General features: G+C 39.5%; 1 protein-coding gene and 1 non-coding gene across 2 annotated transcripts; both read left to right on the top strand.

Annotated features, from left to right (window-relative positions):
- Window positions 1–295: 295 nt before the first annotated feature.
- Window positions 296–14429, top strand: LOC131792445 (DNA-directed RNA polymerase II subunit RPB1). The gene is made up of 24 exons (XM_059109847.2): window positions 296–637; window positions 836–1108; window positions 1564–1728; window positions 2038–2319; window positions 2544–2705; window positions 2869–3089; window positions 3338–3470; window positions 3705–3829; window positions 4165–4375; window positions 5214–5423; window positions 5857–6105; window positions 6307–6525; window positions 6836–7058; window positions 7145–7355; window positions 7685–7829; window positions 7940–8045; window positions 8207–8412; window positions 8709–8933; window positions 9067–9414; window positions 9898–10119; window positions 10225–10290; window positions 10568–10771; window positions 11069–11267; window positions 11872–14429. The coding sequence occupies exons 1-24, from the start codon at window positions 557–559 to the stop codon at window positions 13053–13055; spliced, it is 5670 nt and encodes a 1889-aa protein (XP_058965830.1). The 5' UTR covers window positions 296–556; the 3' UTR covers window positions 13056–14429.
- Window positions 4486–4748, top strand: LOC131793470 (small nucleolar RNA SNORA53). Its single transcript, XR_009340912.1, has one exon. It is a non-coding gene; the product is annotated as a small nucleolar RNA SNORA53 (small nucleolar RNA).
- Window positions 14430–14589: the final 160 nt, after the last annotated feature.

Raw genomic sequence — 14589 nt, 5'->3', positions numbered from 1 at the left:
AATTATGAAGAATAAACGTCCTTCACTACTGAATCAAATTGAAATAGTAACATTCAGTTGACAAATTTGATGGCTGTTATACCAATTTAAATTCTCACAAACGAAAAGCAAAATGACTTCCTTTGAAAAATAGTAAAGTTACGCGTAAGTAAGTAAGCCAAAAATATTGCTATCCCCTACCCCCAGCGCAAGGTTGTGATGGGTACGTCACTCCCACAATGCAACAGTTAGCCCTGAAGAATCTGGGTGCACCCCGCATATCTCAGATGGACTATAAATACAAGGTGAGATTATTGGTGAAGTAGAAGAAGCGCTTCTGGGGCGCTTCAATCGGCGAAGGACAAAGGAACTAAAGTTCTATCGCTTAAATCCTTCGTGAAAAACGTGGGAGAAGGTGACAAGTTGCTGAACCAAAACAAACGAAATTAACGAGTTCACGGAACTCCTACCGTCGCTGAGGAATTGAGGTCGTTCTAAGAGAGAGAATCTTTTGCAAGAAAGTGAAAACGTTTCAGCAATTACCTCATCACTTCGGCCATCTTGTTGAAGCAAAGAGATGGCTTTCGCGTCTGGGTCACCAGCTCCCTTACGGGACGTGAAATTGGTGCAGTTTGGTGTACTGAGTCCAGATGAAATAGTGAGTAAACTTTCAATAAATTTCAATCAAGCTAAAACCGTATTTAAAAGTTTTCTTGTTCCGACACGTTCTTCGTCGATACTCACGAAAGGTCAAATGCAAGGGTTCTTGCGCGTGTTTTACGTACGAAAAGTGATGTTTCATGTCGACTTTGTTACGTGTAGTAGTTCTGATTACTTATTTTTTATATTTAAACAGAAACAAATGTCAGTTACTACCGAAGGCGGCGTGAAATACTCCGAAACGATGGAGGGAGGAAAGCCGAAGCTAGGTGGTTTAATGGATCCTCGACAGGGAACAATCGACCGTTTCTCTCGTTGCCAAACTTGCGCCGGAAACATGACTGAATGTCCCGGTCACTTCGGACACATAGAGCTGGCAAAACCGGTGTTTCACGTCGGCTTCTACAAGATGATAATCAAATGTTTGAGATGCGTTTGCTTCTATTGCTCAAAACTCCTTGTCGACGGGGTAAGAAAGGCAATCTTGCTTCGTCTGCATTCATGGCCGGCCGCTCGGCTGAAGGAATGGGGCGAGGGTATCTCCCCAGCCGTGGTAGTGTGGCTAGAAATAGCTCGATATCTGGAATATTGATTTTCTCATAAATCTTTTTTCTAATTTATCTTGTTCAGAATAGTTTTTTTTTACTTGAATCTGGGATTGATTTAATTCTTTTTACTCAAAGGTGTCCATTTGATTATCTAAAATTATTTAACTTTTGTTGAAAAGGAAAAATAGATCTGTTTTCATATATCCAGGAAACACTTCAGGTTGAGATCAAGACTGTTGCATTAAAGGAAAAATTTAAGTTTTTGGTACAATTTCTCATCAATGGCTGACTTTTTATAGTAGAAAGAAAGTAAATGAAAATTTTTATAGAAAACTCATGAAAATCTGCTGATGGTGGTAATGCTATTGTTACTTAGAACAATCCTAAAGTGAAAGAAATTGTATCAAAGTCTCGTGATCAACCAAGTAAGCGTCTACAACACATCTATGACTTGTGCAAAGGGAAAAAAATCTGTGAAGGTGGTGATGTTGTTGATGATAAACAACAGTCCGTAGACTTGGATGAGGCTGAGAAAAAGATGGTAAGTTTATCTTTAATTTTTGCTCTGATATGCTGTCTTGATTGTTTGGAATTTTAACCTAGTTTGTGTTAAACTATGTTTCAAGGTATCAGATTGTAATTTTTTTATTAGGTAAGCTCATGTTAGAGTATGATACATGTTAATACATATTCAGCAAAAATTTAATACAGAGGACGATATCAGTAAGATTTGGTTGGCTTGAGTTATAAGGAAGTATAAAGCAGCTGCATATATAAAGAGAATTGCAAGTCAGTTCTTGTGAGTAAGAGGTTTACATGTCACATTCTTTTACCAATTTCATTTTGATAGAGTCATGGTGGATGTGGTAGAAACCAGCCACAGATCAGAAGAAGTGGTCTTGATCTTACTGCGGAATGGAAAGAGGTGAATGAAGACTCGCAGGAGAAAAAGATTCCACTCACAGCAGAGCGTGTGCATGAAATATTTAAAAGAATTTCTGATGAGGAATGTGAGATTCTGGGAATGAACCCCAAGTTTGCACGTCCTGATTGGTTGATTGTGACCGTTCTTCCAGTTCCACCTTTGGCTGTAAGACCTTCCATTGTTATGAGTGGTTCTGCTCGTAGTCAGGTAATGTGTTTTGATATTAGGTCAACCTCAGTTTGATCCTGTAAGATCTTTTGTGCAGAATAAAAAAAAAAAATGCAGAGAAAGTTAAAATTGTTTAATAATATTGAGGTTTTTGATATTATTGCAATAACCAGCTGCTTTTCCCTAGCTTCCTACATTGTGGCTTCTTTGATTTTGTGTTGTTAATGTCATTGATAAGTTTTTGGTTGTCTACCTTCTTCCAGGATGACTTAACCCACAAGCTGTCAGATGTTGTGAAGGCAAATGGTAATCTTCGGAGAAATGAACTTAATGGTGCTGCAGCGCACATCATTGCAGAAGACACTAAAATGCTCCAGTATCATGTGGCAACACTTATAGACAATGAAATCCCTGGTCTGCCCAGGGTAAGATAGCACATTTTTTGTAGATAAGGAAATTTTTCAATTTTATCATAGTTTGGCTTGTATTTGCCACAACAAGCCCTCCCTCTTGTGTGGTACATTGTATTACAAAGCACTATAGTTGGAACTATAGTGCTAATCAGAACTTTACACTGTCTCATTGAAGGCCATGCAAAAGTCTGGACGTCCATTGAAATCAGTGAAACAGAGACTGAAGAGTAAAGAAGGCCGTATCAGAGGAAATTTGATGGGAAAAAGAGTTGACTTTTCAGCTCGTGCTGTCATTACTCCAGACCCAAACTTGTCCATTGATCAGGTTGGCGTTCCACGTACCATTGCTCAGAATCTTAGTTTCCCTGAGATTGTCACACCATTCAACATTGACAGGTTAGTATTTAAAATAAGTTCAGCCCATTCTATGTGTAATAAGACTGAATTCCATCGTAAACATGGGAATGTCAGACAATGAAATTTTAGCGCTATTAGGGCAAGAGTGATGCAAACCAAAGTCAGTAAGCCTTTTCTAACATGTATTTTCCTGTATCATCATGTACTGTATCATCCTCAAAGTATTTAATTTTTCATGAAGGAGATGTTTTGGTATTTCAAGTTCACACTTGTTGTCTTTTCTGTAGCATGCAAGAACTTGTGCGCCGAGGAAACAACCAATATCCAGGTGCTAAGTACATCATCAGAGACAATGGAGAGCGTATTGATCTCAGGTTCCACCCCAAACCAAGTGATCTCCATCTTCAGTTTGGTTACAAGGTAGGTTTGAGCAGTCTTTGTTATACACCATTATCTTTCAATATTTGTGTGTGAAATACAACAATTATATGATTGCCTCTAGACAGAGTTTCATTTCAGGTACTTTTTTAATTAATGAAATGTAACTCTGACAGTTGTTAGACTTTGACATCCAACATGGCCAGCCGAAGACTTGTTGTAATGAAGTTAAATTTCTCCAGACATAGAAGCTTATTATTTTATTTGAAATTTAAGGTGGAAAGACACATCAGAGATGATGATGTGATCATTTTCAATCGACAACCCACTCTTCACAAAATGTCTATGATGGGACACAGAGTTAAAATCCTGCCTTGGTCAACATTCAGACTTAATCTCAGGTGATAACTAGTATTTAGGAAATATTGCTGATCATAACTCTCTCTCAATGGGGCAATGTTTATGTGTTTGTTTTTAAGTGTCAAGAAATATTTTTGCATTGTTGTGCAAAAATGTATTGTAATTTCAATGTCTATCATCCCCAAAGAACCTAATTTTGTGCAGCCAGTTGATAGGTGTTACTAGTCATAATCCTTAGACTTCCCTAACCTTTGTTGCTGAGTTTGCTCAATAGTATTTGATTAAACACAGTTAAAAATGCTAGCATAAGTTACAAAAGAGAATGATATAAATAGCTTGTGGTTGCTGATAAGATCTCTCTGCCCTTATATATCAGTGTTACCACACCATATAATGCTGACTTTGATGGTGATGAGATGAACTTACATGTACCTCAGTCCCTCGAGGCACGTGCTGAAATCACTGAGATCATGATGGTGCCAAGGAACATTGTTACACCACAGTCCAATAAACCTGTCATGGGAATAGTGCAGGATTCTTTGATGGCTGTCAGAAGATTCACCAAAAGAGATGTTTTTCTGGAAAAGGTTTGTCTCTTAAACATACTGATGCATGGCATCATGGTAGAGCCATTGTTGGGCTCTAGATATTATGTAAGTTAGAAGATTGTTCTCCTCATAAGTTTATGAAAAATGGTGACACACTTCCTTAGATCCATTCCTGGGGCAAAACAATGACATTCTTCTGCATTGTTTACAGGCTTGCCCTGTAACACTGCTTAAGTGTGTTGGCAGTTGCCCAACAGCGCTAAGCTGCAGATTGGGAATGCTTGAGTCATGAGTGTGTGAGATCAATATACCTCTCTGTGGTGCATCTTTGCCTTCTGATTGTCAGCCTAGATGCCATAGTGCAGCTAGTCTTTGATCTTTATGTCAGTTGGATAGCATTGCAAGGGACAATTTTCTCACATCTACAAGATTTTCTGTTATCGTCACAAGTTTATTTAGAAGAAAATTAAGTCTTACCTCTTCAATGTTACCTAGGCATTTTCGTCTATTATCAGTAAAGAGGGCATAGTATTGAAACAATTAAAGGCAAGTTACCCTCAATTTCAACTCACTTATTGTATACATTTGGATGAGATGGATTTACTAAAATTAATAATTCTTTCATACCTTACTTATAACTCTGATCTTTGATGGGAGGAAGAAAAGGCTTCAAATATCAGAGGGTCAAATTAGTGAGGGTAAATTGTTCAGTAAAAGACAAAAAAATCACTTCCAGCTTTGGGAAAGTTTGAGTTGCTAGGGATTCAGCTGAAATATGTAACTTTGCACCTAGTTTAGAGAGCTTCAATTGACATTTGTAACCTGTTTCATTTCTGAAATTGAGGAACCTTTTTTTTTAAATTTTTTTTATTTTCAGGATGCCATGATGAACCTCATGATGTGGATCCCTGATTGGGATGGTAAGCTGATACAGCCTGCCATTCTCAAGCCTCAGCCATTATGGACAGGGAAACAGATCTTCAGTATGATTATTCCAGGAAATGTCAATATGATCCGTACACACAGTACCCACCCAGATGATGAAGATAGTGGTCCATATAAACATATTTCACCTGGAGACACTAAGGTATGTTACTCGTCTTCACAAACATTTGGAATATTTACACTGTCCTGTGTCCTGCAGTTGCATATGAATCTATAATAAATTTGGTGAAATAAGGATTCTTTTTCTTAATTTTAAATCAAATATAAAAATCATGCACTTTTTTATTTCTACTCAGTATGATAACAACTGTTCCAGTTATTTTTACATCAGATCAACAGTTAGCAATAATACATGGAGCTCAAAAGTGAACTAAGTACAGCCCATTTTTTTTTTGTTTGGGCTCAAACATGTGTAGCAAAGTTAAAGAATTTGGTATACAGATCAAGTTTGTTGTAGTCCAGGTGGTTTGAGGCAAATTTCGCTTGAACTGTGATTCTTTGGGTGTTGTTAAGAGGGAGTTAAAAGAGGTTACTATTTACTAGGGTTAAGATTGATTGATATATCCTCTTTGTAGGTTCTCATTGAGCATGGTGAGCTTATCTCTGGCATCTTATGCAAAAAATCCCTTGGAACTTCGTCAGGAAGTTTGGTCCACATCGTGGCAGTAGAATTGGGGCATGAGGTGGCGCGCATGTTTTATGGGAACATCCAGACTGTTGTGAACAACTGGACTTTGATTGAAGGACACAGTATTGGTATTGGTGATTGCATTGCTGATAATGAAACTTATGATGAAATTCAGCGACAGACAAAGAAAGCCAAGGTAACTAAATGTGGATCAGTATGTGCTTCCATGGTTAATAACTGTTAAATTTCTTTGTGAGCTTTATGGTAAATTTTAAATGAAATTGTTTGAACTATGAACATTTGAATGTGGTGCGTTTAAAGACACTTCAAATCCAAATTCTTCGAATTACCTTGACTTGTGGATAACAAAGTTTTCACATATGTTGGAATTCTTCAGGCTGAGGTGATTGAGGTGATTGAGAAAGCTCACAATAATGATCTTGAGCCCACGCCAGGTAACACACTGCGACAGACTTTTGAGAATCAAGTGAACCGTATCCTCAATGACTGTCGTGACAAAACTGGAGGAAGTGCTCAGAAGAGCTTGTCAGAATACAACAATTTCAAGGCTATGGTGGTGTCTGGTTCCAAAGGCTCCAAGATCAACATTTCACAGGTCAGTAAATTTGAACAACCCTTTAACCACCAATAGTATCTAGCATCTGATTTCCGCTTACAATATCATCCCCACATCACACTTTAAGGTTCTGAGAATAAAAGAAATGTTCGCAAACTTAAGAAAGTCTTGTTTGTTGGATGAATTCACCTTGTAAGTACCTGAGGAAATATGTAGAGAACAGTTTGAAGAATAAGCATACTGATGTTAGGGTGTAGTAACAAAGGATGACTGCAATTTCCTTAATGCTGAGGAGGTCACCATGACATCTTAGCCACAACCATAACTTAACTGTTCACAATTTGTCTAGGTTATTGCTGTGGTGGGTCAGCAGAACGTTGAAGGTAAACGGATTCCATTTGGATTCCGCCATCGGACACTCCCACACTTCATTAAAGATGATTATGGTCCAGAGAGTAGAGGGTTTGTGGAAAATTCGTACCTTGCTGGCCTTACTCCAACAGAATTCTACTTCCATGCCATGGGAGGCCGTGAGGGATTGATTGATACTGCTGTTAAAACTAGTGAAACTGGTAATAATATATTATGTACAATATCTGTTGATTTAAGCAGTTGATTTTCATCATAGATTTGAATGGTATTTGAATTCCTTTTTCAGGTTACATTCAGAGACGTTTGATCAAAGCCATGGAAGGGCTAATGGTTGCGTATGACGGAACAATCAGAAACTCTAACAATCAGATGATCCAGTTGAGGTATGGTGAGGATGGAATGGATGGTGCAGCAGTCGAGTTCCAGAATATGCCAACCATAAAACCAACCAATTCAGCTTTTGAGAAAAAGTTTCACTTTGATTGCTCCAATGAAAGGTGAGTAGTACTTAGTCACCCTTAAAACAATACGTACCAAGCACAAAACACAGTCACCTTTTTAGTTGTGAGAAGTCTCACTCCCGCATATTTTTTGACTATGTGCTGAAATGATTAACTCCTGGGAAGGTTACAATGTATGCTATAAGATTAAGAGCCATATTAAAGTGGCTCTGAAACAAACACAAATTTTGTAGTAGCATTGAATCACCTGTGCATGAGTGAGGAAGATGTTATTAAGGGCTTTCTTAAGAAATGACTTGGAAGGGTCGAAATTAGTTGAATTTTAGTTACATAATGATTCATTGTATTCTCATTTTCTTTATCAGGCGTCTGCGCCGTCTTCTACAGGAAGATGTAGTGCGAGATCTTTGCAGCAGTAACACAGCTCTTCAGGATCTTGAGTCAGAGTTCAATCAATTACAAGAGGATCGAGAAATTCTTCGCAGAATCATTCCCTCAGGAAACTCCAAGGTGCATGAGGGCATCCAACTGATGTCTTGTAATCTTTTATTATGAACTATGTTTTGAAAGGATAAAACTTTAATTGATAGGGCTGATTTTTTTGTTTTATTTTATTTTAGGTGGCTTTACCAGTAAATCTCGGTCGTTTGATCTGGAATGCACGGAAGACCTTTCATCTTACCAATAGAAATCCAAGTGATTTGCACCCTCTCAGAGTTGTTGAAGGTATAGGGATAATTATCATGATTTTAACAAATAACTACTGTTTATTGACGGAACTGTACTAAGGTGGTAAAAATTCAAGAAGTGTCATTTGACATTTTTCTCAACCAAGTAATGAAGTTGTCTTGTAGTTTTTAGTGATGTTCTTCATTTTGGTTCATAAGGTGTGCGTGAGTTGTCCAAGAAATTGATAATTGTTCATGGCGAGGATCACATCAGTAAACAAGCACAGTTTAACGCCACTCTGTTATTCAACATTCTCCTTCGTTCCACTCTGTGTACCAAGCGAGTGGCTGAGGAGTTTCACTTGTCATCAGAGGCTTTTGAGTGGCTATTGGGAGAAATTGAAACTCGCTTCAACCTGTCCATGGTGAGATAATCATGTTCTGTTCGTTCGTTTTTACTTTGCTGCCAGTTGATAATTTTCCGCGAGGCTTATGCTCTTGTACAACAATACAGCGGTTGATTAATGCAATATCCGTTTAATACAATATCCACTTCAGTTCTTTTTGAAAACAAACAAATGTAAACGTGTGTCTTTGGGAGAAGTCATACCTGTGTATTGTTTTGAGAGTGCCTTGTCCTCTATGATCTTAGTATAACACAGTTTTCATGCAACTCGTCATTGCTCCTAAAATGCGTGTTGCCTTGTGCTTTTTTTTTTAGGTTAAACCTGGTGAAATGGTTGGTGCTTTGGCCGCTCAGTCTCTCGGTGAACCTGCTACGCAGATGACCCTCAACACGTTTCACTATGCCGGTGTATCTGCCAAGAACGTAACCCTTGGTGTTCCTCGGCTCAAAGAAATCATCAACGTGTCCAAGAAACCTAAAACTCCATCCCTGACGGTGTTCCTCACGGGACAACCTGCCAGAGATGCTGAAAAGGCAAAGGTATCAAGAGTTCTTTTCTTTCAGTCAAGTTTTAACAGCATGAAAAATTGATTACAGTTATTTGTATTTACTTGGAAAATTAACACTTCTACCCTTGAACCAGGACTAACTTGTATTCCTTTGTATTTCACAGGACGTGTTATGCCGTTTGGAGCACACAACGTTACGTAAAGTCACTGCCAACACAGCAATTTATTACGACCCAGACCCTCAGAACACAGTAGTAACAGAAGACCAGGACTTTGTGAATGTTTACTATGAAATGCCTGACTTTGACGTGACTCGGATCTCACCATGGCTTTTGCGTATTGAACTCGATCGTAAACGTATGACGGACAAGAAGCTCACCATGGAACAGATCTCTGAGAAGATAAATCTTGGTTTTGGTGATGATCTGAACTGCATTTTTAACGATGACAACGCAGAGAAACTTGTCTTGCGTATTAGGATCATGAACAACGACGATGGAAAGTTCCAAGACGTAAGTCATTTGAAAATAGCTCGCATTACAATGTTTGAAGTGAATTTTGTGCGATGCTCGAAGATACACTCACATCTACAAAACCAAGCTTTCGTTGACAAATTTTTTCTTGACGAGCTTCCCTTTGCCAGTGCCGCGCAACCTTGTTTCCAGGGTCTTCTGAGGAAGAGAGAGTGCCTTGAGAACGAGTTTTAGGGATAGTGACTCGACAAGGACCGAGGAAAGGAAAACTATACTGCTGTAAGTTTTCTGTGGCAGGTGTCATCTTGTGAGCTTGTTTGTAGCGGGCAAGTTGCCCTTGTCAAATAAAAGCTGTTGGGTTGATGTGGCTGAGAAGTATGCTTGAAGAAAGAAAAACAACAGCAAGGAATCTTATAGAGCTAGTGCAGTAGAAAAAATGAGCTGAAATAAAACCCGGGCTGTGATACAGAGTAACGGAGTATTTGGCATATTCTACATGTTAAATTTTTCCTGTTCTTTCAGGAGGAAGAACAGCTGGACAAGATGGATGACGATGTGTTCTTACGCTGCATTGAAGCCAACATGCTGACTGATATGACCCTGCAGGGGATCGAATCCATCTCTAAAGTGTACATGAACCTGCCTCACGAGGACAACAAGAAACGAGTCACCATCACAGAGGAAGGAGAGTTTAAACATATCTCTGAATGGATCCTGGAAACTGACGGTGTTGCGCTTATGAGGGTAAGTAAAAACACTTCACCTTGTCCTTTTCAAGCTAACTCCTTATTCTTCTGTTTTTTTGTTTTGTGATTTCTGAAATAATTTTATGTATTCTATCATCTTCAGGTGCTCAGTGAAAAAGACGTGGATCCCGTGCGTACGACATCCAATGACATCTGTGAAATATTTTCTGTGAGTCCTGAAGAATTTTGATTTGTTAACTGTCTACTTTGCTAGCACCAACCGAGTAACTCGTAGATCATGTTCCATTTGAAGATGTTTTGTGGTTAAATTTGATTTTGAAGCAAGTTTATTGCATTATTTCTGATGTATTTTCCGTATTTGAAGACAAACCAAAAGCCTGATGAAATTTTTAGCTTCGTCTCTCCATGTATACGACACAAGGTTATGATATGGTTCATGTATACCTTACAGATTATAATTTATTTGTATGTCATGCCTACTTCAGGTGCTTGGAGTCGAGGCTGTGCGAAAGGCTGTTGAACGTGAAATGAACCATGTTATCTCTTTTGACGGTTCTTACGTAAACTACCGTCACTTGGCCCTGTTGTGTGACATAATGACGTGTCGAGGACATCTCATGGCCATTACAAGGCACGGTATCAATCGCCAGGAGGTCGGAGCGCTTATGAGATGTTCTTTTGAGGAAACGGTGAGAACTCAGGCTAATATTTAATACTCTATCTTCTAAGCTTTTGACTTGTATTACAACAAGTAACAGAATTATCTTCAAAGTCCTCATTGCTGGATTGTTGAACAACTTCTCCTTGTCAGCACCCTTGGAAATTTATAGGAAACAGTATGGGGAATGTACATACTGATGATCGGGTGTCAAGTGTTAAAACTTGCCTAGTGAGTCACTAAGCCGTTTGGCGATAATAGTGTTACTCCCCAATTTCATGTCGTTGAAGGAGCCCTTTTCATTTATGATAATCTTTGTTTTGATCAGGTTGATGTAATAATGGAAGCCGCACAGCATGCAGAGCACGATAATATACGGGGTGTCAGCGAGTGTTTGATTCTTGGGAAACTCCCCCGCATTGGAACAGGCTGCTTTGATCTGATGTTAGATGCTGAGAAGTGTAAGTTTGGTATGGAGATCCCCACAAATATTATGGGACCTGGGATGATGGGCGGACCTATGACAGGTGAGAAAAACAAATTGTCTTATACTTTTAGCTTTTTAAAACGTAGTTCAGTAATGAAATCGCCTTCGATTTAAGATTGCACCGTCTATTATCAATCAATCAATCGATCAATAAACTTTGTTTAAGTGTCTAAAACTTCTAGTCAGCCCGGAGGCCGACTAATCGGGAACACTCCCAATAAAATTACAAATAAATTAAGTTAAATTAAGTTAAGTTAAAATTAGCTATCACTTGTTACAATATATATATATATATATATACATATCTAGAATTCCAATTATATTTTAAAATACGGACTAAAACATAATAATTTCTACCTACACAACTATATACAAACTTTAAATATATCTAAAATTCTAAACACACTTCGGACAATTCCCTGTGCAGACGTAATTTGAAACTAGGTTTGCGAGGTCTTTTCTGCACGATACAAAAAATGAAGTAGCCACTGCAACACAGATTATGGAGTTTGTCGTAGTTAAAATCAACTATTCTTGACTCGCCTAACAACTTCCTCTATAACCTCATTTCTGCATTCTGACGTTTAGAGTAGAATACTGGTATGCTGTGATGTTGCTTACCTCGTGTGTGTCTTCCGCTTCAGGCACTGGAATGTTCTTTGGTGCTGCAGGATCTCCAACAGCTAAGTCACCGCAGATGACTCCTTGGAACATGGGAGCCACACCCGCTTATACCGAGGCGTGGAGTCCAGGACTAGGCAGCGGCATGACACCAGGGGCTGCCGGATTCTCTCCGGCAGCTTCAGAAGCTAGTGGCTTTAGCCCTGGAGGTTACAGCCCCGCTTGGAGTCCGCAGCCACAATCGCCGGCGTCACCAGGTCCCAGTAGCCCGTATATTCCTAGTCCAGCGGCTGCAAGTCCAAACTACTCTCCAGCGAGTCCGGCATTTATGCCCAGCTCTCCTTCCATGTCACCGGCAAGTCCGTCTTATTCGCCGACGTCTCCTGGTTATTCCCCCAGTTCTCCATCAACCGGATATTCACCGGCAAGTCCCAGTTATTCGCCAACTTCACCATCCTATTCTCCAACTTCTCCTTCGTATTCTCCAACATCTCCATCTTACAGTCCAACATCTCCATCTTATTCTCCCACATCTCCTTCTTACAGCCCTTCTTCGCCATCTTACTCGCCTACCTCGCCATCGTATTCTCCAAGCTCTCCTTCATATTCTCCCACTTCTCCTTCATATTCTCCAACATCACCTTCGTATTCCCCCACGTCACCATCCTACTCACCAACCTCCCCGTCTTACTCCCCGACATCGCCCAGCTACAGCCCGACCTCACCGTCGTATTCGCCTACCTCGCCGTCTTACTCTCCCACTTCTCCTTCCTATTCGCCCTCATCTCCATCCTACTCGCCTACTTCCCCCAGCTACTCCCCTCAGTCGCCCTCCTACTCTCCATCTTCTCCGTCCTATTCTCCATCTTCCCCCAAGTATTCTCCAACGTCTCCCAGCTACTCGCCTACATCGCCAAAGTACAGCCCAACATCACCAACTTACTCGCCCTCTTCTCCTTCTTATTCTCCTTCGTCCCCAAAGTATTCTCCATCTTCCCTCTCTTACACCCCATCTTCTCCAACTTATTCCCCTACCTCTCCAACTTACTCTCCGTCCTCTCCTCGCTATTCTCCAACCTCTCCTCAGTACTCGCCCTCCTCGCCGCAGTACTCACCATCATCCCCGAAGTACAGCCCAAGCTCCCCAAACTATTCCCCAAATTCTTCATCGTTTACGCCGGCATCGAATCCAAGCAGTCCAAGCTAATCTAATTACAACCCGGCGGGGGATAGACCGTCACCTTCACTTCAATATACACCTTCAGCTCAATATCGTGAACAAAGCGCGAGAAAATTTTGTTTTGAAACCTTTGGAAGAAGAACAAAGATCTCGTCGGGTATTAACATTCCGAAGGGAGAAAATCCTACTATTGATTACAATATACCCTAAGTCATTTTATGGTAGAACACAGAGTGTATGTTGAGACAAGAAGCCCTCTGTGTATGAACTTAGATCTAAAGAGGAGCGCGTTTACAGTGCACCGCTATCGGATCACTGTAGGCGTGTTGCTTTAGCGTTAAACTCACGATAACTCGCGTTTGTAATGATGTCAATGTGAACTAAGAACTCCTTTTTTGGTTGTGTAATTTAGAGATAACACTAAGGAGGGCTGATTTTTACGTCACAACGACGTTGCCTTCAATAAGCTCATCACACAAATCACACTGCGTAGAATGAGCCACGCTAGCTACAATAGCTGGTTCGTCAAAGTGAGTGTCAGAATGCGTTATTTCTTCTGTGAGAAGTGTTCGTAACATCAAATGGAACCTTTGTAGCAAGATTCAATACCAAAAAAGTAATGATATTAGTCGTAAGATATTTGATGATGTCACGTAGATTCTCAGCTAAAAAAAAAGCAATACACTAGGTTACCATAGCAAATGTTCATTGATTACGTATTGAAGTAATTTGATGTAGTGTTTCAAGTTTGTACTTAAGGCTCAGTTGAATCAGTTGCTACTTGATTTCCTTTTTTATAAGTTCCGGAGACAACGTACAGTTAATCAGTTAGAGCTGATATTATAAAAAACGAAAAAATATAATTAAAAAAAGTAGATAAAACATTCAACAAAAAGATAGGTAAAAAGATACTTGGGAAACAGTTAGTGCTTGTGAATTGTTGAGTCTTTACCTGGCGTGTAACGACGCGAAACAAGATTATATCTAGTCAAATTTTGGCTTAGCCTACATCTAAAGACAGTATAGTAAATAATTACCTGGACGTAAGGTGGACTTAATCCCGTGAAGCAGTAGATAAAACGGAGGTAATTTATTTACCTTAGCGAATTTAAAATTCCCATCAGTGTTACGAATTAGGAGTCCAAGTTTTTTGCTGCCTCAACAAGAGGCGAAATTTTTCTCGGGCCGTGGTACTCTTTCAACATGAGGAACCGTGACGTTTGCATAACGAGTCTAGATCGTTTAAGGTTACATCCTAGACTTTAAAGTATAGCTATCGTAGATGAAAGATTTTCTCGTTCAATGAAATGTTAAATCGACACATTAAAGCTGATTTTTTACGATGGTGTAACCGATCTGAAATAGTTACTTACTGACTTATAGTTAAATAAACTTTAATGCACAAAACCATGACTTTTGTGATGAAATATATTTTGTAAATTTAACAAATCAACAGTGGTTTAGCGTGGTCTGTACTCGATGACGAACATTGTTGTCGATAAGTGCACAGACCACGCCAAACCACTGCCGATGTTTTTACCACAGAATCTACGTGAAACAA

This window comes from Pocillopora verrucosa, chromosome 6, assembly GCF_036669915.1.
Source record: "Pocillopora verrucosa isolate sample1 chromosome 6, ASM3666991v2, whole genome shotgun sequence".
Taxonomy (NCBI): Eukaryota; Metazoa; Cnidaria; class Anthozoa; order Scleractinia; family Pocilloporidae; genus Pocillopora; species Pocillopora verrucosa.
The sequence above is the reverse complement of the archived record's forward strand: the minus strand, read 5'-3'. Positions and strand labels throughout refer to the sequence as shown.

Coding starts and splice junctions, on each gene's coding strand:
- LOC131792445 (XM_059109847.2), top strand. CDS start 557: ATGGCTTTCGCGTCTGGGTCACCAGCTCCCTTACGGGACGTGAAATTG. Junction 2,706..2,868: donor AAATCCCTGGTCTGCCCAGG/GTAAGATAGCAC, acceptor GTCTCATTGAAG/GCCATGCAAAAGTCTGGACG. Junction 8,934..9,066: donor GAGATGCTGAAAAGGCAAAG/GTATCAAGAGTT, acceptor TGTATTTCACAG/GACGTGTTATGCCGTTTGGA.